Here is a 23,637-nt window from a genome sequence, read left to right on the forward strand (position 1 = left end):
TCCATGGTGTATATGTACCACATTTGCTTTATCCAGTCTACCACTGATGGGCATTTGGTTTGATTCTGTCTTTGCTCCTGTGAATAGTGCTACAGTGAACTTATGTATACCTGTGTCTTTATAATAGAACAGTTTACATTCCTTTGGATATATACCCAGTAATAGGATCGTTGAGTCTAATGGTAATTTTGTTTTTAGCTCTTTGGGGAATCGCCACACTGTCTTCCACAGTAGTTTAATTTACACACCCAACAACAGTGTATAAGTGTTCCTTTTTCTCTGCAACCTCCCCGACATGTGTTTTTGTTTTTTTTGTTTTGTTTTGTTTGCTTTTAAATAATAGCCATTCCAACAGGTGAGAGATTATATCACAGTGTGGTTTTGATTTGCATTTCTCTAATCATCAGTGATGTGCTTTTTTTCATGTGCCTGTTGGCTGCATGTAGTCATCTTCTGATAAGTGTCTGTTCATATCCACTGCCCACTTTTTAATGGGATCGTTTGCTTTTTTCTTGTAAATTTGTTTAAGTTCCTTATGGTTGTTGGATATTAGCCCTTTTTCAGCTGCCCAGTTTGCAAAATTATTCTCCCATCTGTAAGTTGTCCGTTTACTCTGTCTATAGTTTCTTTTGCTGTATAGAAGTGCTTTCACATAATTAGAGCCCATTTGTCATTTTTTGCTTTTGTTGCAATTGCCTTTCATGTCTTTGCCATGAAGTCTTTGCCCATTCCTACGTCCGCAATGGTATTACCTAGGTTGTCTTCCAGGGTTTTTATAGTTTTTGGTTTTACACTGAAGTCTTTGATCCATCTTGAGATGATTTTAGTTTGTGATATAAGGAAGGGGTCCAGTTTCAGTCTCCTGCATGTGACTAGTCAGTTACCCAGCACCATTTATCGAATAGGGAGTCTTCTCCCCATTGCATGTTTTGTCATCTTTGTAAAACATCAGATGGTTGTAGGTGTGTGGCCTTATTTCTGGGCTCTCTGTTCTGTTCCATTGGTTTATATGTGTGTTTTTGTGATAGAACCATGCTGTTTTGGTTATGGTAGCCCTGTACAGTTTAGAGGGCATGATGCCTTCATCTTTGTTCTTTGGGCTTAGGTTTGCCTTGGCTATCCAGGCCTTTTTTGGTTGCATATGAATTTTAAAATAGCTTTTTCTAGTTCTGTGAAGAATGTCATTAGTAATTAGATAAGCATATCATTGAATCTATAAATTACTTTGAGCAGTATGCCATTTTAACGATGTTGATTCTTTCTACTCGTGATCATAGAATGTTTTTCCATGTATTTGTGTCAATTCTCATTTCTTTGAGCAGTGTTTTGTAATTCTCATTGAAGAGATCTTTAACTTCCCTGGTTAGCTCTATTCCTAGATATTTTACTCTTTTTTTGTGGCTATCGTGAATGGGATTGTGTTCCTCATTTGGCTCTTGGCTTGACTGCTGTTGGTGTATAGGAATGTTGGTGATTTTTATATGTCAGTTTTGTATCCTGAGACTTTGCTGAAGTTGTTTATCAGCTTAAGGAAATTTTGGGCTGAGACTATGGGGTTTTTTAAATATTGGCTCATGCTGTCTGCAAACAGGGATAGTTTGACTTCCTCACTATTTGTATGCCTTCTATTTCTTTCTCTTGCCTAATCACTCTGGCTAGGACTTCCAATACTGTGTTGAATAAGAATGGTAAGAGGGCATCCTTGTCTTGTGCCGGTTTTCCAGCAGAGTGCTTCCAGCTTGTGCCCATTCCATGTGATGTTGCCTATGGGCTTGTCATAGATGGCTCTTACCATTTTGAGGTATGTTCGTTCAATACCTGGTTTATTGAGTTTTTTTTTTTTTTTTTTAGACAGAGTCTTGCTCTGTTGCCAGGTTCGAGTGCAATGGTGCAGTCTTGGCTCACTGCAGCCTCTCTGCCTCCCATGTTCAACTGATTTTCCTGCCTCAGCCTCCTGAGTAGCTGGGACTACAGGCAGCCACCACCACACCCAACTAATATTTGTATTTTTAGTAGAGATGGGGTTTCACCATGCTGACCAGGATGGTCTGGATCTCTCCTTTTTTTTTTTTTTTTTTTTTTTTTTTTTTAAGGATTTGAGATAGCTGTCCATCACTGATGTCTCAATCTCTTGACCTTGTGATCCACCCACCTCGGCCTTCCAAAGTGCTGGGATTACAGGCGTGAGCCACTGTTCCCAGCCATATATTGAGAATTTTTAACACAAAGGGGCGTTGAATTTTATCAATAGCCTTCACTGCATCTATTGAGATAATCAGGTAGTTTTGTCCTTAGTTCTGTTTACGTGATAAATTGCATTTATTGATTTACATGTATTGAATGCAACTTTATCCTGCATCCCAGGATAAAGCCCACAGGATAGTGGTAGATATGCATTTTGATGCACTGCTGTATTTGGTTTGCCAATATTTTGTTGAGGATTTTTTCACCCATGATCATCAAAGATGTTGGCTTGAAAGCTTTTTGATTTTTTGGTTATTGGCTTTTTTGTTTTTTGTTTTTTGTTTTTTTCTGAGGCAGCGTCTCATGCCGAGGCTGGAGTACAGGAGCGTGATCACAGCTCACTGTAACCTCCTCCTGGGTTCAAGCAGTTCCCCTGCCTCAGCCTCCCAAGTAGCTGGGCATGTGCCATCACACCCGGCCGATTTTTATATTTTTAGAAGAGATGAGGATTTGCCATGTTGGCCAGGCTGGTCTCAAACTCATGGTGTCAAGTGATCCACCCACCCTGGCCTCCCAAAGTGCTGGGATTAAGGTTGTGAGCCCCTGTGCCTGATCCTTCTGTCGCCTCTTTTTTTTCCTTTTTTTTTTTTTCTTTGAGACAAAGTCTAGCTCTGTGTCCCTGGCTGGAGTGCAGAGTTTCAGTCTCATTCCACCTCCCCCTCCCTAGGGTCCAGAGATTCTCGCTTCTCAGCCTCCTGAGTAGCTGAAACTACAGGCGTGCGCCACTGCTACGCCTGGCCCCATGGCCTCTTAATTCACTTTTCCTACACTGTGAAATTTGTCAGGTTATCTCACAATTTGATGTTTAATATTTTGGAGGATTGCCAGGTCTCCTGGGAGTGGTATTCTCCTGCACTACTCTGGCCGTTTGCTCTGTAGGCCTACTGCACAGCTATTGTCCTGGGACTTTCTTTTGTTTTTGATTTGTGCCAAATGTCAGATTTTCTTCATCTTGTGTTCTTCATAAGTCTCATTTTGGTGGATTCTTCCTGAGAAAGAAAGGGTGAGTGAGAGAGAAATGTTGTATAATATTGCTGGTCTTTATCTTCTTCCTCTTTTTTGAGACAGGTCCTTATTCTGTTTCCTAGACTAGAGTACAGTGATGCCATCATGGCTCACTGCATCCCCGACCTCCCGGGGCTCAGGTGATTCTCCCACCTCAGTATTCTGAGTAGCTGGGGCAGAAGTACATGCCATCATGCCTGGCTAAGCTGTTCTTTATTTTTTATTTATTTATTTATTTATTTTTGCCACAGTCACAGTCTTACTCTGTCTCACAGGTAGCTGGGATTACAGGCATTGATCACCCTGGCTAATTTTGTATTTTGGTAGAGACCGGGTTTCACCATGTTAATCCAGGCTCGTCTCCATCTCCTGGCCTCAAGTTAACCACCTGCCTCAGCCTTCCAAAGTTTTGGGATTACAGGTGTGAGCCACCTCATCCAGCCAAATTTTTTGTTGTTGTTTCTATTCCAGGTTTTGTTATCAGGACAATGCTGGCCTTATCATAGAATGAATTAGAAATGACTTTCAGTAGGAATAGTACCAACTCTTCTTTCTATATCTTATAGAATTCAAGTGTGAATCCATCTGGTCCTCACCTTTTTTTGGTTGGTAGGCTTTTTATTACTGATTGAATTTCAGAGCTCATAATTTTTCTGTTCAGGGTTTCAGTTTAATTCTGGTTCAGTCCAGGGAGAGTGAATGTGTCCAGAAATTTATTCGATTTTTTTTTTTTTTCTGGATTTTCTAGTTGGTGTTCATAGAGGTGTTCATAATATTGTCTGATATTTATTTGTATTTTTCTGGGTTCCGTCGTAATATCCCCTTTGTTGGTTGTTAATTTGTGTTTATTTGGATCTTCTCTCTTCTGTATTAGTTTAGCGAGTGGCCTATTTTATTAATTTTTTTCAAAAAAAAAACAACTGGATTCATTTATCTTTTGATGTCTCAATCTCCTTCAGTTCAGCTCTGATTTTGGTTATTTCTTTTCTTCTGTCTTAGCTTTGGGATTGATTTGCTCTTGGTTCTCTAATTCTAATTCTTTTTGTTATGTTAGGTTGTTAAATTGAGATCTTCCTGTCTTTTTGATGTGGGTGTTTAGTGGTCTCTTTACATAATCCCATATTTTTCAGAAGTCTTGTTACTTTTCATTCTTTTTTCTCTATATTTTTCTGGCTGTCTTATTTCAGAATGCCAGTCTCCAAGCTCTGAGATTCTTTCCTCCACTTTTTCTGTTCTGCTATTAATATTTGTGATTGCATTATGAAATTCTTGTATTTTTCAGCTCTATCAGGTCAGTTACATTATTTTCTACACTGGCTATTTTGTCTGTCAGCTCCTGTATTGTTTTATTATGATTCTTAGCTTCCTTAGATTGGGTTTCAGTGTACTGCGTCTTGATGACCTTTATTCCTGTTGATATTCTGAATTCTTTTTCTGTCCTTTCCGCTATCTCAGCCCCTTCAGAACCTTTGCTGGAGAGCTAGTACAGTTGTTTGGAGGAAAGAAGGCATTCTAGCTTTTTGAGTTGTACTGGTTCTGTCTCATCTTTGTGGGCTGATGTTCCTTCAGTCTTTGAAGTCGCCGACTTTTGGATTTTTTTTTTTTTCTTTTGTCCTATTTGATGACCTTAAGGGTTGGATTGTGGTATAAGGTAGATTCAGTCAACTGGCTTCGTTTCTAGAAATTTTAGGCCAAGTTTCAGCTTACAATTCCTGGAGTGCATGCTTTAATTTTGCAGGACTGATAACCGGTCCTCTGCTTTTTTCTCTGGCTTCTCAAGGTTAGGAACCCACTATGCTATGGGGCCTGAGGTTTCTGCACCTCTTGTCCCAGTGTGCCAATTGGTGGTGACAGCCAAACTGTTTGGTAGGGCAGTGACAGCAGGGTCCGTCCTTGTTCATACATGCCAGTGGCAGCACAGCGGGGTGCATGCTCATCAGCTACTGCAGGGTGCTAGCGGCTTCCATGTGGGCTTTCGCAGAAACAGCAGAGGCAGCTTGGCTCAGGGGTGCAGGGGCCCCAGCTGGCAACTCTGCATATGGTCATGCTGCTGGTGGCGTTAGCATGGGGATCAGCACTGGCCAATACAGGACCGTATGTACCCTTTGTACATGTTGATAAAAGCAGAGATGGCTGCTCAGGGTGAGGGAGGGTCCACTTTTCTCCGTGCCTGGTTGCATTCTAGTGGGCGGAGTGCACTCCCACTGGCAGCATGCAGGGCAAGGTGCATGCACACGTGTGCTTGCGAGGCAGGGAAGGCAAGATCCACCTGTGCATATACACACTAGCAAAGTGATGTGGAGGGTGGCCGTGGGCCCAGGGTAAGCTAGAGTGGGGAGAATGAGCAGGTGGCCCAGTGCATGGCCCCAGGGGCAACTCTGCTGGAGCTCTCCACTGGTCAAGCCTGGTTGGCTCACTCAGGAGCTGTGATGCAGGCCATCAGGGCACCCTGGGCTGTACTGCAAGCAGGAATGGCCAGGCTGGGGCCCCAGAGAAGGACAGCAGACCAAAGAGTGCTCAGGTCAGACCAGCCCTCTGTCTGATGGGCAACACCACCCTACAGAGTTCAGGTCTGACAGTTCCCCTAGTGCTAGAGTCTCCTATGGGAGCAAGCAGAGCCTAGGGGGATGGGCATCCCGGGCTGTGTTCCAGTACAGATGCTATGGCAACAAGTGGTAGAGAAGTGGTAGAGGCAGTACGCTAGCCAGTGTGGAGCGCACTAATCAGCTCTCCCTGCCAACTAAAGTGTCCGTGGTAATCAAGGGATCTCCTCTGCTGGGATTCCCAGAGGTCCTTGGCAAGAGCGAGTTGCCCCTTGCCAGTTTAACTCACTCATTCTCCCAGAGTCACTGGGGGCCAGGAACCAGTCCCAGTTCACAGTAGCCCCATGCAGGCTTCTCAGTTTTCTCCTGCTTCAGTCCAGCTTCTGTGTCATCTCTCAGCCCACTCAGTGCCTTCCCTTTGAAGATCTCTTAGGATTGCACCAGTCATCCCAGTCCCTGGGTGGCAGCTGTTCCACCTGGCTGCATCTAGTCCACCATCCTGCCTAACTCTTTGGTTTTCTTTAAAATCCTTTTATCTGTGTTATTGCTTTCGTCTTTCATATTGAAGGTTTTCCTTAATTTTCTGGTACTTATTGTTTGTCCATCCATGTTTAAATATTAAACCATGTTTAAGAGTGAGGCACTAAAATGCTTCCCAGGAGATCTGAGTTTAGTCAGAACTTGTAGGCTAAAGGCTAAAACAAAACACAGTTTTGTTTTTTGCTTAGTTTCTTCAAATGAGAAATGTCTACTCTGTCCTGAAATGGAATTAAGTTTCACCTAATTTCCCCATTTTCAATCTAGTACCTCATCCCTGCTTTGCTCTATGCCTGATATACTTGAGTCTGGTTCTGTTTTCCTAGTATATATCCTACCTATTGTCTGTTATTCTTGGTTTATCTCTGTTTTGTTAATACAAGTGGAGGTTTTTTTTTTTCGTTTGTTTGTTTTTTGTTTTTTTGTTGTTTGTTTTTTTCAGATAATAGGTACAGTCTTTTTGGTACATATAATCGTTCTAGTCATACAACTAAAACTCACTTTGTTTGGATTTGATCCTAAAATATATTGGCCACTGTAAATGACTACTGTCCTTCATTACCTATCTGTCTAGCCAAATTTGACTAGTTTAGATCTTAGAGATCTTAGTTCTGAGTTTCTTTTGCTACCATGTACTGATTACAAATAACAAGTCAGTAGGCTGGTCCTAGTGGCTCATGTCTGTAATTCCAGCACTTTGGGAGGCCAAGGCAGGTGGATGACTTGAGGTTAGGAGTTTGAGACTAGCCTGGTCAACATGGTGAAACCCCATCTCTACTAAAAATATAAAAAGTAACCAGGCGAGGTGGTGGGCGCCTGTAATCCCAGCTACTCGGGAGGCTGAGGCAGAATCATTTGAAACCAGAAGACGGAGGTTACAGTGAGCCAAGATCACGCCACTCACTCCAGCCTGGGCAACAAGAGCAAAACTCCATTTCAAAAAAGAAAAAAACAACCAAATATCATGTCAGTAATTGCTATTAGGATTATTAAAGTGCATCTTACACTGTGTATTGCACAAAAAGTATTTTTCTCTTTGAAAATAAAGCTTGCTTCTCTCCTTTTGAAAATTAGACGTTCCAAAAATGACAGAACTCTTTATGGAATGTGAAGAAGAAGAGCTGGAGCCATGGCAGAAGAAAGTAGAAAAAACTGAGGATGAGGATGATGATGAACTGATCTTTGTTGGAGAGATACTAAGATCAAAACCAGCCATTTCAAGTAAGCATTTACTTTCAGTGAAGTAACGTTTCTTAAGATGGTTGTTTCTAATGGAAGATATATGGGATATCTTTTTTTTTTTTTTTTTTTTTTTTTTTTTTTTTTTTTTTTGAGACAGAGTTTCGCTCTTGTTACCCAGGATGGAGTGCAATGGCGCGATCTCGGCTCACCGCAACCTCCGCCTCCTGGGTTCAGGCAATTCTCCTGCCTCAGCCTCCTGAGTAGCTGGGATTACAGGCACACGCCACCATGCCCAGCTAATTTTTTGTATTTTTAGTAGAGACGGAGTTTCACCATGTTGACCAGGATGGTCTCGATCTCTCGACCTCGTGATCCACCCGCCTCAGCCTCCCAAAGTGCTGGGATTACAGGCTTGAGCCACCGCGCCCGGCGATATATGGGATATCTTAACTGTCCTTCATGATGTTGTTCTTTTGTAAGGAGTTAGAGGTAAGAGGGAGAGTAAAGGTCAGTAGGAACTTGTGAGAATCAAGACAGGAATGTAGTTGAAGACTGGAGTAAGTAGGTGAGAGGATAAAAATAACAGGTGTGATCAAAAGGAAATAGCTAAGTTAATTGAGGGTTAAGATGACCTGAACAGCAATGTGAGCTTTCTGAGATTGAAAATCATAATTTTTAATGGAGCCAAGTAGACTATCTGTTTATTAATTTTTTTCTCCCTTAAACTCAGATGTACAGAAAAGGAAGTGTTTGGAATGCTTTTCTTAAAATATAATATGCTTAATACATTTGTGTTAGTGTCTGATGGGAGTTCTAATGTCTAAGCAACTGCCTCATCAAACTGTCATCTTGATATATGACTATAAAATGAATAGGTGCTGCATGATTATAGAGTCTCTGGTCTGTCTACCGGCATGTGCTGTAGCCTCTGGCTATACCCATCTTCCAGCAACTGTTTATATTCGTGAGGGAGGGAGGGCCTGGTTTTCCAACACTATACTTGGACAATGCAGGCAGTCAGCACATTTAAATCTTAACGGCTTTCTAGCAAAACATGTCTAGTAGTACCTTTGTGGATTGTTAGATTTCTTTTAGACTAATTAGACTTGGCATTATAATACTGTTAAAGTGAAGATATTGGTAATGCTTATTAAAATGTTTTCTTGTAATTCTAGCACTTTGGGAGGCCAAAGCGGGCGGATCACTTGAGGCCAGGAATTTGAGACCAGCCTGGCCAATATGGTGAAACTCCTAAAGATAAAAAAATTAACCAGGCGTGGTGGTGCATGCCTATAGTCCCAGCTACTCAGGAGGCTGAGGCACGAGAATTGCCTGAACCTGGAGGCAGAGGTTGCAGTGAGCCAAGATCATGCCACTGCATTCCAGCCTGGGTGGCAGACCAAGATTTCTCAAAAAAAAAAAAAAAAAAGTTCTCAGAAGTGTATAAAGGGCAAGGGAAAACCAGCATAACTGAATTTCAGTAGAGTAAGAGGAAGCAGATCCTTTTTCATTTTGTTTACTTGTTTTAGGCCTGGAGAAGTCAAGGAATGTAGCTAGCATACCAGTTTTCTTACTTAGTATGGCAGTGACTAATAGTGTGGTTCAGAGATAGTTTTAAATTTTCTGAAAGCCTAGTTCTTCTCTTGACTCTAAACTTGGAATAGCATTTCTTCTACTCAGTTTTATCAGAGGCAGAATAATTTAGGCAATTGAATTCTCAATATCATTTCCTGTGGTAAATTGGGAGGTTCTAAGGGGAGAGCCACTTAAATTATTAAATGAACTAAGTACATTTGGCATATTTATTGCTGATAGTAGATTAGGATATTCTCTTATTTCCAGTCACTGTGACAATTTTTATGCTGAAATAATACATTTCCAAATTATTACTCAAACCATTTTATTGAAACATGACAATTAAGATTCAAGCTGGATTTATATTGATTATAGATGACTGTTAACAACACTAAACCAAAACATGTATTAGTTTTAAGAGATTGTATCAAAAAGAGTATTGACCCCACTAGAATTTTTCTATATTGATAACTCAAAATTTAAATGATTTTATTGATGTTTTATGTGTAAGCCATAAAATATTTTAGCATATGGAATATCATCTAAATGTTTTATGTAGAACTACCATGAAGGCAGAGGAGGAGGAGGAAAAACTTGTGTTTGGTAGACTATAACCACCAAAAAGTAGAAATAACTCTTAGTGAGTGGATTGAGTAACACTTACCTTGAATTTCTGAATTAAAACATTATCAAGTTGTTTGAGGAGATTTTTCTTCTAGAAGACTTTTGTAGTGTTTACTCATAGATTACTGCATGTCTGTGATCAGAAAACAACTCTACTTTTGTGTGACCCTTCACATGATAAAAATGTTTTATGGGATCTGGTTCTTTTCTACTAGGAGAGAAAAAAGGAAAAATGTTGAAGTTCTATGGGTTTGTTAATGCTTTGTACCTTTTCCTGTTAAGCAATTTTAGGCAAATCACTATTCTTCCAAATTTCAGTTTGACTCCTCAGTAACCTAGAAGTTACGGAGTTTCATATGGGTACATGGGTGTGCAATCTTAAACTGATCCAGAGGGTTTTTTGAGGCTCAAACTGACTTCTGATGTAGTAATAGATTTGAAACCCCTTAAATTAATCAGCTACTCTGGAACTCCAGGTTCAGTTTAGTCTGTAGTCTCTGTTAATTTCCTATTCAGAACTCAAGAGTAATGGTGCAAAAAGGTAATCCAGTCAGCCCTCCCATCATGAAACTTTCAGATTTTTTAGAGGTGTGAATGTGGCACAGGGTTGGGGAAGGGTTTGATTTCAAGTCATGGGGATCTGAATCTGTACACAACCCTGTCATCATTAATGGAAAGAAATATACTTCAATTATAGGTTATATAAAGAGATATTTTGGAGGGATTTTTCTATTATCTTAGTATATATTTCATTCACATAACAAATTTTAAATATAATTTATAGATATTTTGAACAGAGGCCATTCCAGCTCATCTTCCAAAAGAATAAAGGGTGAGCCAGGCAGTCCAGGTACAGTATTACTATAGTATTTCAATTTTAAAGTGAAATATTTTGACATAATTGGTTGTATAGAAATATATTCAATATATTGTATAATTTTAAAATACAGGTATTCCTGAAATATTCAGGACTGCAAGTCAACGCTACAGAGACCCATCATCAAATGCAGTGGCAGCCTTGCCTAGATTTCATCCTGAATCTGAATCTCCACAAAGCTCTGTTACTGTTGAGAATGAGTCTAAACCTGTAAGTGTTTATATAATTCAACAATTAATTCAGGGACACATTGGCTGTTGTAATACTGAGTTAAAATTGTGATCTATCAGCCGGGCATAGTGGCTCACACCTGTTATTGTTGGCACTTTGGGAGGCCAGGGCAGGCAGATCACTTGAACCCAGGACTTCAAGACCAGCCTGGGCAACATGGCAAGACCATATCTCTACAAAAATACAAAAAATAAACTGGGCATAGTCTTGTACTACCTGTAGTCCCAGCTACTCAGGAGGCTGAGATGGAAGGATTGCTTGAGCCCTGGAGGTCAGAGCTGCAGTGAGCCAAAATCATACCACTGCATTCCAGCCTGGGTGACAGGGTGAGATCCTGATTCAAGAAAAAAAAAAAAACAAAAGCCAACACAAACCCCAAAATTGTGAACTATCATAGTTACCATTTCAGTAGAAAAGTAGTCCCCATCTTAAAGATACAGCTCAACCAAAACCCCAAATAATAACTGCAGGAATTATCTAACATATTAATAAACTAGCTAATATGCTTAAATAGATACAATATTGAAAACTATGCTATGTAAATATGAGTTAAAAAGTATGATCAGGCTGGACATAGTGGCTTACTCCAGTAATCCCAGGATTTTGGGAGGCTGAGGCAGGTGGATTGCTTGAGCACAGTAGTTCAAGACCAGTCTGGCCAACGTGGTAAAACCCTGTCTCTACTAAAAATACAAAAAAATTAGCCAGGCATGTTGGCATGCACCTGTAGTCCCAGCTACTTTGGATGCTGAGGCAGGAGAATCGCTTGAACCTGGGAGGCAGAGGTTACAGTGAGCCAAGATTGCACCACTGCACTCCAGCCTGAGTGACAGAGTGAGACTCTGTCTCAAAAAAGAATTTTTTTTTAAGTATGATCAGTAATAAACATTTTTAAGTTAATAAACTGAAACAGGTGTTCTTAAATTGGAAAGAGTGTTCTGAAGTCATTATTGCTGCTTATTCTGAAAACATACTTTCATAGGTTAGCTTTAAAAACTTCTAGTAAAAGTCATAGATAATGGTAATACTTAACATTTACCGGGCTGTCAATATGTGCACGTCTTTGTGCTAAATACTAGATATAAGTTAATCGTGTTTGATTCTTAATGGCACCTTTATGAGGTAAGCACCTTTTTCTTTTTTTTTTTTTTTGAGACAGTCTTGCTTGCTCTGTCTCCTGAGGCGGAAGTGCAGTGGCACGATCTCAGCTCACTGCAGCCTCTGCCTCCCAGGTTCAAGTGATTGTCCTACCTTAGCTTCCCGAGTAGCTGGGATTACAGGCATGTCCCACCACACCCAGGTAATTTTTGTATTTTTAGTAGACAGGGTTTCGGCATGGTGGCCAGGCTGGTCTCGAACTCCTGACTTCAAGTGATCCACCTGCCTTGGCCTCCCAAAGTGCAGGATTATAGGCGTGAGCCACTGCGCTTGGCCGAGGTAGGCATTATTATTATTCCCATTTTATAGTTGAGGAAACTGAGGCTCAGATTCACTCAAGGATACACAGCTGGTAAATGATGGATCTGGGATTTCAATCCAGGTTAACCCAGAGTTTTAAAAATATGCGTATACACACATCCATTTATACATTTAAGCATATACTTTTATTTACTTATTTAGAGACAGGCTTTTGCTCTGTCACCCAGTCTGGAATGCAGTAGCATGATCATAGCTCACTGCAGCCTCCAACTCCTGGGCTCAAGCAATCCTTTCGTGTCAGCTTCCCAAGTACCTGGGACTACAGGCACACACCATCACGTCCAGCAAATTTGGCTTTTAATTTTTTTAGAGATGGGGGGAATCTCACTATGTTTTGAACTCCTGACCCCAAGCTGTCCTCCGCCTCAGCCTGCCAAAGTGTTGGGATTACAGGCGTGAGCCACTGCACCCAGCTCCATTAAGTGTGTACTTTTTAAATGGAAGCACTGCCTTAGAGCAGTGGTGCAGTCCACAGGCCCTTAAGGTTCCCTAAGTCTCTTCCAGGGGTCTGTGAGGTTAAAACTGTTGTCATAAACATTTGCACTTTTCACTATGTTGACATTGTAAAACTCCAAGTGATTGTAATGTGCAGCCAGGGTTCAAAATGATGGACAAATACTCTCAAATGAATTGAGAATCCTACATAAGGAAATTTTATTTAAAAATTTAAATCTATTTCATTATCTCTTTCAGGCAGGGAAGGAGAGTATTATTATCTCTTTTAAAGTCCGTTTGATATAGCTTAAGGACACAGGCTTTGTAATCAGGCAGACCTTAGTTCTGATTCCAGCTCTATCATCAGTAACAGGCTGGGTTGTACTGGAAACCTTAACTACAAGAAATTTTAGTTTACCTATGTATAAAATGTGAGATAATATTAGGTCTTTATTAGTACTGTTATGACAACCACTTAATATAATACACGTCCTGTGAAAGAGGCAAGTACGTTTTAAATACATAATTATGCCAGGCATGGTGGCTCACGCCTATAATCCCAGCACTTTGGGAGGCCAAGGCAGGTGGATCACGAGGTCAAGAGATTGAGACCATCTTGGTCAACAAGGTGAAACCCCGTCTCTACTAAAAATACAAAAATTAGCCGGACGTGGTGATGCACGCCTGTAGTCCCAGTTACTCGGGAGGCTGAGGCAGGAGAATTGCTTGAACCCAGGAGGCGGAGGTTGCAGTGAGCCGAGATCCTGCCATTGCACTCCAGCCTGGGTAACAAGAGCAAAACTCCGTCTCAAAAAAAAAAAAAAAAGATACATAATTATTGGTGGCTGTTACTTCAGTTGGAAAGGTAAATAACTTGAAGCTCAGAAGTAACTTGCCCAAGGTTACATAGTTAAATAAATGGAAAGGTCTTCTGAATCTCAGCCTATTGCCTAGTCTACCTTACTGTTAACAGTTGTTATCTTTCTGAACTATTTTATGAGACATAAGAAATTCCCAATTGGAGAATTATTTAACAGGTTATTTGTTGAATAATGTGTCTACTTTCTGAAATTGTGATAGTTATCAGAGACCTCACCTCAGAAAAGGTTAAAGTGCTACCTTTATTCAGAGGAACTTCTGTTAACTATTTTTGGATATTACAAATGGATATTTTCCACTTTTAAGGGCAAATATTTAGAGAAAATACTTACTTTGTGGTAAGATTGTGCTTGGTTACAATTAAGTCATAGTCTAAAACCTAATCATCTCAAATTGTAAGCACAAAATAAGCAAGCAAAATCTTTATATCATCATTATAAAAGTAATACGTAAGGAGGGGCAGGTTAGAAAAGAGACAGGCAAGAATACATACTTTATTTTGATTTTTGTTTTCTTAGATGATTAGGGTGACATTAGAGTATATCAACCAGGACCATATTAATACATATTTCATGTCTGTTCCTCATTTTTCACAGAACATTGTACTGGGAACATTGTACTTTGTCATTGAATAGTTCTCGAAAAATGTTATATGATAGTATCATTTAGTCTTTTTTTTTTTTTTTTTTTTTGAGACAGAGTTTCGCTCTTGTTACCCAGGCTGGAGTGCAATGGCGCGATCTCGGCTCACCGCAACCTCCGCCTCCTGGGTTCAGGCAATTCTCCTGCCTCAGCCTCCTGAGTAGCTGGGATTACAGGCACGCGCCACCACGCCCAGCTAATTTTCTTTTTTTTGTATTTTTAGTAGAGACGGGGTTTCGCCATGTTGACCAGGATGGTCTCGATCTCTTGACCTCGTGATCCACCCGCCTCGGCCTCCCAAAGTGCTGGGATTACAGGCTTGAGCCACCGTGCCCGGCCTCATTTAGTCATTTATTAGGCATATAGGTTTTCAGTTTTTGCTATTATAAATCGTCATTAAACATTTCCATTTCTTTAGCATAGATTCTTAGAGTAACTGGAATAATTGGACCAAAGAATATGAACTTTTTAAAGCCCTTGATAGATACTGCTAAAATTTCCTTGCAGAAAAGTTGATTCAAAATATAACCTCTACTTTGCCAATAATATTATTTTTAAATTTTAGTGTTTTATTTCAAACTATTTTTGATTTACAGAAAAATTAGAAAAATAATGCATAATTCCCATATATCCCTCACCCAGTAGATGCTAATTTTGGCAGAAGCTAATAATTACCTTTGTGTTTCATACCGTATTAGTAACTGGGTTATTAAGGTTCTTTATAGTATTGACATACCTTTAAATTTACCTCTGTATAAGTTTATGAAACAAAATAATTATAACTTTTTACAGGATTTTACAAAGAATTCACCAGATGAATCGGATAATGCTTCAGTCTTACTGTTTGACTCGACCCAGGAATCAGTTCCACCATCCCAAGACATACCAGCAATTTTTAGAGAAGGTTTGGTTTAGCACTCTTTCATAAAAATTATAAAAAGAGACTTGGTGAATATACATATGGAATTAAATTTCTGTTTTAAAGCCTATACCTTCATGTTAAGATTTTCATGTATTATAACATGGAATAGAGCTAATCATTCCTGAATGGCTTTCTTGGGTGATATATAAAATTGTATTTAGTAATAGAATATTTTATATCTTTCTGTTAAGTTGGCTAGCACATATTCTTTGCACTCTTTCTCACTTGGAACCAGCCATGGACTGAAAAAATATAATTTCTGTGAGTCAAGGAAGACCCCTGATGCCTTAAATACTCTGAAAACAAGTATTAATTATTTGGAAGACACTTAGTATGAGAAAAGGCATGGTTATAGTTTATTCTCAATAGCCTAATATCTTTCTATTCAAATAAAATATGATGTAGATATGATAGTTAAATATGATTATAGAGTAGTAGTATAAAATGAAAGAATAAAGAAATAGTGATTTCTACATGGTAAGTATTCAGCAAGTATACATTGAAGTAATAGTGGAAATTTTCTAGTTGAAGTGTTACAGTTCTTTGATGTCTACCTTAACAGAGTTCTTTATTAACCTAAAATAGGTTAGTATTGCCAATAAAGGAATTTTGTATTGTTGAAAATTCCCTATAATCAAAGCAATTACTGTTCTTTGTATTAGCTAGTTTGATATATTTCAGTGGAAATGGAAATATTTCAGTGGAAATATATCAAACTAGCTAATACAAAGAACAGTATTGGAAAGAGGGACACAATGATTTTTTGAATATTTAATTATTTACTAAATGGAAAGAGGGACACAGTGATTTTTTGAATATTTAATTATTTACTCATAAATTAGTATATAACCTTTACCTAACCAAACCAAAAGAATTATAGTAATAGGAGTACCAAAAATATTTTCCCATTTTGATATTACTTGGTTTGATATTCACCTATCTGTCACTTATCTAATTAGTAAAATAGCCAAGAACCAAAATAAACAGAGAGATAAAACAGTTGTTTTAACTCGGGTTTTGCAAAGCACAAGATCTTTATTCATAGAAAAAGTGTGAATTCTTGAAGCTTCTAAAGGGTAAAGACAGTGACTCCTCCTGTCTCTCTAAGATTAATACAGAAGAGAGTGGAACTTTGTCCTGAATAGTAAATAGGATTGTAGTTGATTGGGAAGATACAGGTTTAAGCCTTTATTCTAAACATTTCTGTGGCCTTTATCAAGTCATCTAACCTCTTAATATCTCAATTTTGTCACATTATTAAAATAGATACTTTCATTTTACTCACATAAAGCATTTATTTTCCAGACCTGAAATGAGCCATTGGATATTAAATTTTAATTCTTGCTCTGTTTATCTCAGGGCTTTTTTGAGGCCCAAATAAGATAAGTGGAAAGTGAAAAATGCATTATCAGTTTTAAAGGACTTGACAATAAACAGTTGTTAGAATGATAATCATGAATGATAATATGTGCTGTATGTTCAGAAGCATGATTAATGGACTTCTGTCTAAGATGATCATGGAAGGTTCTTAGGGAAAGTTGGATTTGAACTTGATTTTGAAGAATGAAAATAGGGTTTTTATCAGCACAGATAATAGTCGAGGTAGGGAACAGCATGAGCAAAACACAACAGAATTAAATAAGCTAAAGGGCCAGAATTTAAAACAATTGAGCTCAGGTTGATTTTATTTAACTTAGATTTATCATGCTTAAAATAAGTATATATTAAAATAGTCTATTTTTATTATCCAGCTGGTTATATAATCAGTTACCTAGTCCAGAGTACTAGCACACTCATTGGTTGTTTAAGTAACCTAAGCATCTGAGAAAAATGTTAAAGTGATGACACAAAAATTACTGTTAGGTGCCTTCAGTATAGCTGGCAGTAATCATGTTCTTTGAGGATGGAAAAAATCATTTGTGTTTAAAGAAAAAATTACTTCTATTTTATCTCAAAGAATGAAACACAGATTTAACAGAGGAACCCACTAATGTAATACTCTTATTTTCCTGGCATATATCTACTCTACTGCTTTTCCTGTTGTACAATTGTGAGCTTTTAAAACATGATGTGCCGTTTTAGAACCCTTATAAAGTACAACTGTATATTATTTTCAAAAATCACTTGTGCTGGGACTGGTTATAGCCTAAATACCCCATTTGTTATGGAAATGCCCTGAATTACATAATCCTTTGGTCTTTAGGATGGTGGTTCTCAAACTCAGAACTCTCTTTAGCAGTGAAATTCTTATTCAAACAAAATTTATGCAGAAAGCTAGTAAAATGTGAAAGGAGAGTTTCTTTATCTGACATGCCCATTATATTTTCTAAGACCCATTGGACTTAAGGGAACATACTTTGAAAGTCATTATACTAACTTTAAACCTTTTCACATGAATGAGTGAGGTATTATCATTCAAGATTAGTTGTATATAGGGAATAAACAAGATAATTTAATCTGAACCACCTGTTAGGTTGTTAGGTAGAAAAAGAACCAACTTGAATTTTCCATTACACATCTTAAGTTTTTTTTAAAAAAACATTTAAAAGTGTTTCTCTTAATGTTTAGAAAAATTTTTTAAATATTTTGCAAACTCAAATGCATTTAAGCATCTAAATATAAGTTGATGTATAGAAACCTAACTCAGAGTATTCTCTGGGCTATAACTTTTATTTCTTTTATTTTGCTTGGAATTTTTTTTCTTTCTTTTTTCATTGATACCTGTTTATGTTTTCTTTAGTTGAAAAGCGTTTTTAGAATTTTCTTTATATAAAGTTTATTTTGTAAAGATACATAGTTCATAGTAGTTAGCTGTTTGTGTAATTTCTTTGTACTTCCACATATAAATTTTAATCGTTGTTTGTCATTTGTATGATATGCTAATTAAATTACATTACCTTTAGTTCCAAAGTATTTTTGCTCAATTTTAAATATAAGGCCATTTTAGTAGCAGTTTTACATAAGCAATATTCCATACTGAAACATTTACAAATATCTTTCTCAATATTTAAATCTTTGTAGGTATGAAAAATTCTTCATATGTATTAAAACGTCCTTCTACTTCTAAAGTAAACACTGTTACTCCAAAAAAACCAAAGACCGGTGAAGATGTTTCTGAAATAAATCCCTCCACTTCATTGCCTTTAACTGACTCTCCTCCAGTGACATCCTCCCACATTAGGCTAGCAAAAGGTAAGCATGAAATCTGGCATGTAAAAAAAAAATTGTATTACTTATACATGCGTTTTAGAAATTGTAATGAATTTTAAAACCATTATTATTGGTCGTTTAAGGTTTTAAAAAGATGAATTTGAGTCTTAAAAGACCTTAATTTATTTTAGGCACAAATACCTCATCTCCATATGATGCTGAAGCACGTTACCTAACAGCTTGTCCAAAGTGCAATGTTCAGTTCAATCTTTTGGATCCCTTGAAATACCACATGAAGGTAAAACTGTTTTCAGAATTCAGTTTTTAAAAATGTTTATAGATTCTTGAAAATATTAAAAATTGATATACAGCAAATGCTGGTTTATCTAGATATTTAGATAAGAAACCTTCTCATATTGATTTCCATGTAACTTAAAATTGATACTCACAATGGTTTTTTTATAAAAGATTTTAACATCCTTTCCAATGATGAAAATTTTTTTTTTTTTTTTTGAGACAGAGTTTCACTCGTTACCCAGGCTGGAGTGCAATGGCGAGATCTCGTCTCACTGCAACCTCCGCCTCCTGGGTTCAAGCAATTCTCCTGCCTCAGCCTCCTGAGTAGCTGTGATTACAGGCACGTGCCACCATGCCCAGCTAATTTTTTGTATCTTTAGTAGAGACAGGGCCTCCTGGGTTCAAGCAATTCTCCTGCCTCAGCCTCCTGAGTAGCTGTGATTACAGGCACGTGCCACCATGCCCAGCTAATTTTTTGTATCTTTAGTAGAGACGGGGTTTCACCATGTTGACCAGGATGGTCTCGATCTCTTGACCTCATGATCCACCCGCCTCGGCCTCCCAAAGTGCTGGGATTACAGGCTTGAGCCACCGCGCCCGGCATGATGAAATTTTTTAAATTAAGTTTGTTATGGATAGAACTGGAGGCGATTATGTTAAGTGAAATAAGCCAAGCATAGAAAGACAAATATCACATGTTGTCACTCATATGTGAGAGCTAAAAAGTTGATCTCATAGAGATAGAGAGTAGAACGATAGTTGCCAGAGGCTGGGAAGGGTGTGTGTGGAAGGGTAGGGGAACATGAAGAGAGGTTGGTTATTATGTACAAATAAACAGTTAGATAAAATGAATAAGTTCTAATGTATGGCGCAGAGTAGAGTGCAAAATAGCTAGGAGAGAGCACTTAAAATGTTGCCAGTGCAGAGACATGATAAATACTCAAGGTGATGGATACCTCAGACACTCTGATTTGATCATTATATATTCTGTGCACTTAAGAAAATATCACATGCACCCTATAAATGTATCAATTTAAATTTTTTAATTAAGTTAATATGCACTACAGCGTGTGCATATTGCATTTTAATTATTTATTTATTTGAGACAGACTCTTGCTTTGTTGCCCAGGCTGGAGTGCATTGGCACAATATTGGCTCCCTGCAACCTTTGCCTCTCCAGTTGAAGCGATTCTCTTGCCTCAGCCTCCTGAGTAGCTGGGATTACATGTGGTGCCACCATGCCTGGCCCATTTTTGTATTTTTAGTAGAGATGGGGTTTTGCCATGTTGGCCAGGCTAGTCTCGAACTCCTGGCCTCAAGTGATCCAGTGTGAGCCACTGCAACCAGCCTGCTTTTTAACTTTAAATGAAAATAATGTATAAATTGGAATATTTTACTGTCTAAATTACGCCATTCTTCATAATTCTTGTAAAGCAGGTATTTTATTAGGGGCTTAATCTTTTGTGTAAAATAAACGCTCCTTTTGTTTACCTTATTTTTTCCCCATGGTGATAATATGCATGTCACATTACTCTGTGAAAACGTTAGTCCTTACATTTTAATTTTCAGTGCTCAGAAATAAACTCTTAGTGATGGAGCGTTTCGTTTGAAATGATTTAACTCAATCCATAATATAGTTTATGTTGTTATAAGTGAATTCTAGCTTTATATTAACATGGGAAGTTCTTGAAATTAAGTTTTAGGTAATTTTCACAGTACTTATGGAGTATGTGATTAAGGTAACACTCTACTTAAAATATGTTAATAGATATTACAGTATTATGTGCGTATAAAGATAGTCTGTATTCTCCTTGCATGCCCTACATACATGCCCTGTAAATGACAGGAAGAGGCAAAGGAGGCAAGAAAAAAGTCAGTGTTGATTATATGTGGGAAAGAAGTGATGAGAAGAGTACAAAGCAAAGAAGCAGCTTAGGAAAAGGAATTGTTCACTATTTCAAAGATTGACAGATTTTTATTAAAATTAAACATTTTACAAAAAAGTGGGATTAAAAAAGGAGTTCTAAAATTCCAAATACAAATTTCTTTACTCTGAAGCAAAACTGTATTAGATCTTTCGCCATTTCCACCTCCTTGAGTGTGTTTGGGAAAGGGGAATCCCAAGTCTCACATTACCACTAATTCTCTTGATATCTTCCAATTCTGTTTTGTGGTGTTGCTCTTTAAGATACAGATGTATTCATTCACATTGTGAGCGCATCCTTTAGCATTTTTATACTGTACTTTTTGTCTGTTCAGTACTTTTTGTTTGCTATCAGGCTCACAACCCTTGCTTTCTTGTTTCCATCTGCCTGTTACATTCTTGGCTTATCCTTTTATTTTCAACCCTCCCAAATCATCTTCCTTTCTTTCACCAGAGTTGTTTTTTCTTTTGTAGTCCTATATGAAAATTTATTTTCTTTTAGAAGTTGAGTTAAACACTTTATATTCATTCGTAGGAGAAATTTTATTGGTCTGATAGGTTTAATTGGTCTTGGTTTTGTCACAATGTTTTGTTATACTTTCTTTGTCCTTTTTTTTAAAAGTCCGTTTGCAATTTTAGGAAAGTTTTTTCTTTTGTTTTCCACTCTAACTTGTTTTAATATGTAGTCTTTTTAAAAATAAATAAATAAATAAATAAATAAAAACTTTATTGAGGTGTGATTGACCTGTAAAAATCTGTATTTATTTAATGCATACAACTCGATGAGTTTGGAGCTAAGTATACATCCATGAAACCATCACAGTTTGTGTCATAAACATAACCATCACCTCCAAAAGTTTCCTCCTGCCCTCTTTATTATTGTTACCTTTTTGTGATATGAATACATAGAAAAATCTACACTTTCTAGCAAATTGTTTAAGTGTGTAATACAGTATTGTTAACTCTATGCACTGTTCTATATAGTAGATCTTGAATAACAACCTTCGTATCTTTTGACTAATACCTTCCCATTTTTTCCTCCCTCTAGCACTGGCAATCACAATTCTAGTCTCTGCGTCTATGAGTTTGACTATTAGATTCCTCATATAACAGAAATTATGTAATATTTGTCTTTCTGTGACTGGCTTGCTTTCCTTGTGTGTCTTCCAAATCCATCCATGTTGGTACAAATGATAGGATTTCCTTCTGTTTTACGGCTGAATAATATTCCATTTGTGTATGTGTGTGTGTGTGTGTGTGTGTGTGTGTGTGTATATGTATGTGTATACATACCACATCCTCCTAATCTATTTGTACATTAATAGACATTTAGATTGCTTTCATGTCTTGGCTATTATAAATACTGCTGCAATGAACATGGGAGTACAGATGTCTTGGGATTTTGATTTCAATTCCTTTGGGTGTATACACAGAAGTAGGATTACTGAATCATATGATAGTTGTATTTTTAACTTTTTGAGAAACCTCCCATGTTTTCCATAGTGACTGAACCAATAACATTCCTACCAATGATGTAAAAATGTTCCCATTTTCCCACATTCTCACCAACACTTATCTTTTGTCTTTTTGATATAGCTGTTCTAATAGGTATGAGGTGATAGCTCTTTGTAGTTTTGGTCTGCATTTCCCTAATGGTTAGTGACGTTGAGCACCTTTGCACATCCCTGTTGGATACTCGTGTGTCTTCTTTTGTCTATTCGAGTCCTGTGCCCATTTTTAAATTAGTTTATTTGGTTTTTTGTTATTGAGTTGTAGGAGTTTCTCATGTATTTTGGATTTTAACCCTTTCTCAGATATACTTTCTCCTATTTTTTTCTCCAGTTATTCTTGGAGAATTCTTCTAGAGAAAGTCTACAACTGTGAAGTATATACAATAAATAAATATTATCTCACTGGATAAGAAAGGCTTATGTATGAAAGTATTCCACATTAGGATCAGTTTATATGATGTCTTGATTTCATTCATGAGGTAGATTTCCCCAGATATTTAAGCATTCTAGATAGAATATGTTGAGATATTGGAAATGTAACTGATGCTTCTTTTTTGTGCCCCACACATTTTCTAGCATATTAAGTCTGGAGAATGACAGGTTAGCTGTGCTCAAAGTCTAGTTCCATCCAGGCCTCACTTAAATATTCCTGTGTTATTTGATAATCGAGGTTATACATAATAGCATGTAAAACTACCTTTTACGGTATTTTTTTTTTCATTATTGTAGATTTGTGGATACATGTGCAAGTTCGTCACAAGGATATATTGATTGCATGATGCTGAGATTTGGACTTCTACTGATCCTGTCACCCAAATAGTGAACATAGTACCCAATAGGAGTTTTTTCAGCCCCTACCCTCCTCACTCCCTCCCCACTTTTGGAGACCTCATTGTAATTCCATCTTTATGTGTGTACCCAATATTTAGCTCCCACTTGTAAGTGAGAACATAGGATATTTGGTTGTCTGTTGCTGGGTCAATTCATTTAGAATAATGGCCTCCAGCTGCATCCATGTTGCTGCAAAGGACATTATTTCACTCCTTTTTATGGCTGTGTAGTATTCCATAGTGTATATGTACCACATTTTCTTTATCCAGTCCAGTATTGATGGTTACCTAGGTTGATTCCATGTCTTTGCTGTTATTAATAGTGTTGCAATGAACATACAAGTGTAGGTGTCTTTTTGGTAGAATGATTTATTTTCCTTTGGGTAGATACCCAGTAATGAGATTGCTGGGTCAGATGGTAGTTCCATTTTTAGTTCTTTGAGAAATCGCCAAACTATTTCCACAGGGGCTGAACTAATTTACATTCGTACCAACAGTGTATAGGCATGTAAGCTGTATCTTGACACAGATATGAAGTGGGTGATTTTTGGCCACAAAACAAATTATTATTAAATATTTACATCTAAAAATAAAAATTGCAAGAAAATGTGTTAGATAGATAAATAAACATCCCTGATCTTAAGGTTTTCAATTTGTTTTTGAAGTTAATCCTTTATTAAGATAGTAGGTGTTTATTGTTTGAATTTTTTAGAATACATAAAGATGGAAGCCAAAATTTTGGTGAATATC

General features: G+C 37.6%; 1 protein-coding gene across 2 annotated transcripts in view; it reads left to right on the top strand.

Annotated features, from left to right (window-relative positions):
• Positions 1 to 23,637, top strand: part of ZNF280C (zinc finger protein 280C) — a 65,231-nt gene that overhangs the window by 13,590 nt on the left and 28,004 nt on the right. For both annotated transcript variants that reach the window (XM_003931123.3, XM_074392232.1), the window contains 6 exons: positions 7,404 to 7,550; positions 10,495 to 10,560; positions 10,661 to 10,797; positions 15,046 to 15,157; positions 18,197 to 18,367; positions 18,517 to 18,623. In XM_003931123.3, the coding sequence (XP_003931172.1) occupies positions 7,404 to 7,550; positions 10,495 to 10,560; positions 10,661 to 10,797; positions 15,046 to 15,157; positions 18,197 to 18,367; positions 18,517 to 18,623 (740 nt within the window). The remainder of the gene's footprint in view (positions 1 to 7,403; positions 7,551 to 10,494; positions 10,561 to 10,660; positions 10,798 to 15,045; positions 15,158 to 18,196; positions 18,368 to 18,516; positions 18,624 to 23,637) is intronic.

The sequence above is a fragment of the Saimiri boliviensis genome, chromosome X, assembly GCF_048565385.1.
Source record: "Saimiri boliviensis isolate mSaiBol1 chromosome X, mSaiBol1.pri, whole genome shotgun sequence".
Lineage (NCBI taxonomy): Eukaryota > Metazoa > Chordata > Mammalia > Primates > Cebidae > Saimiri > Saimiri boliviensis.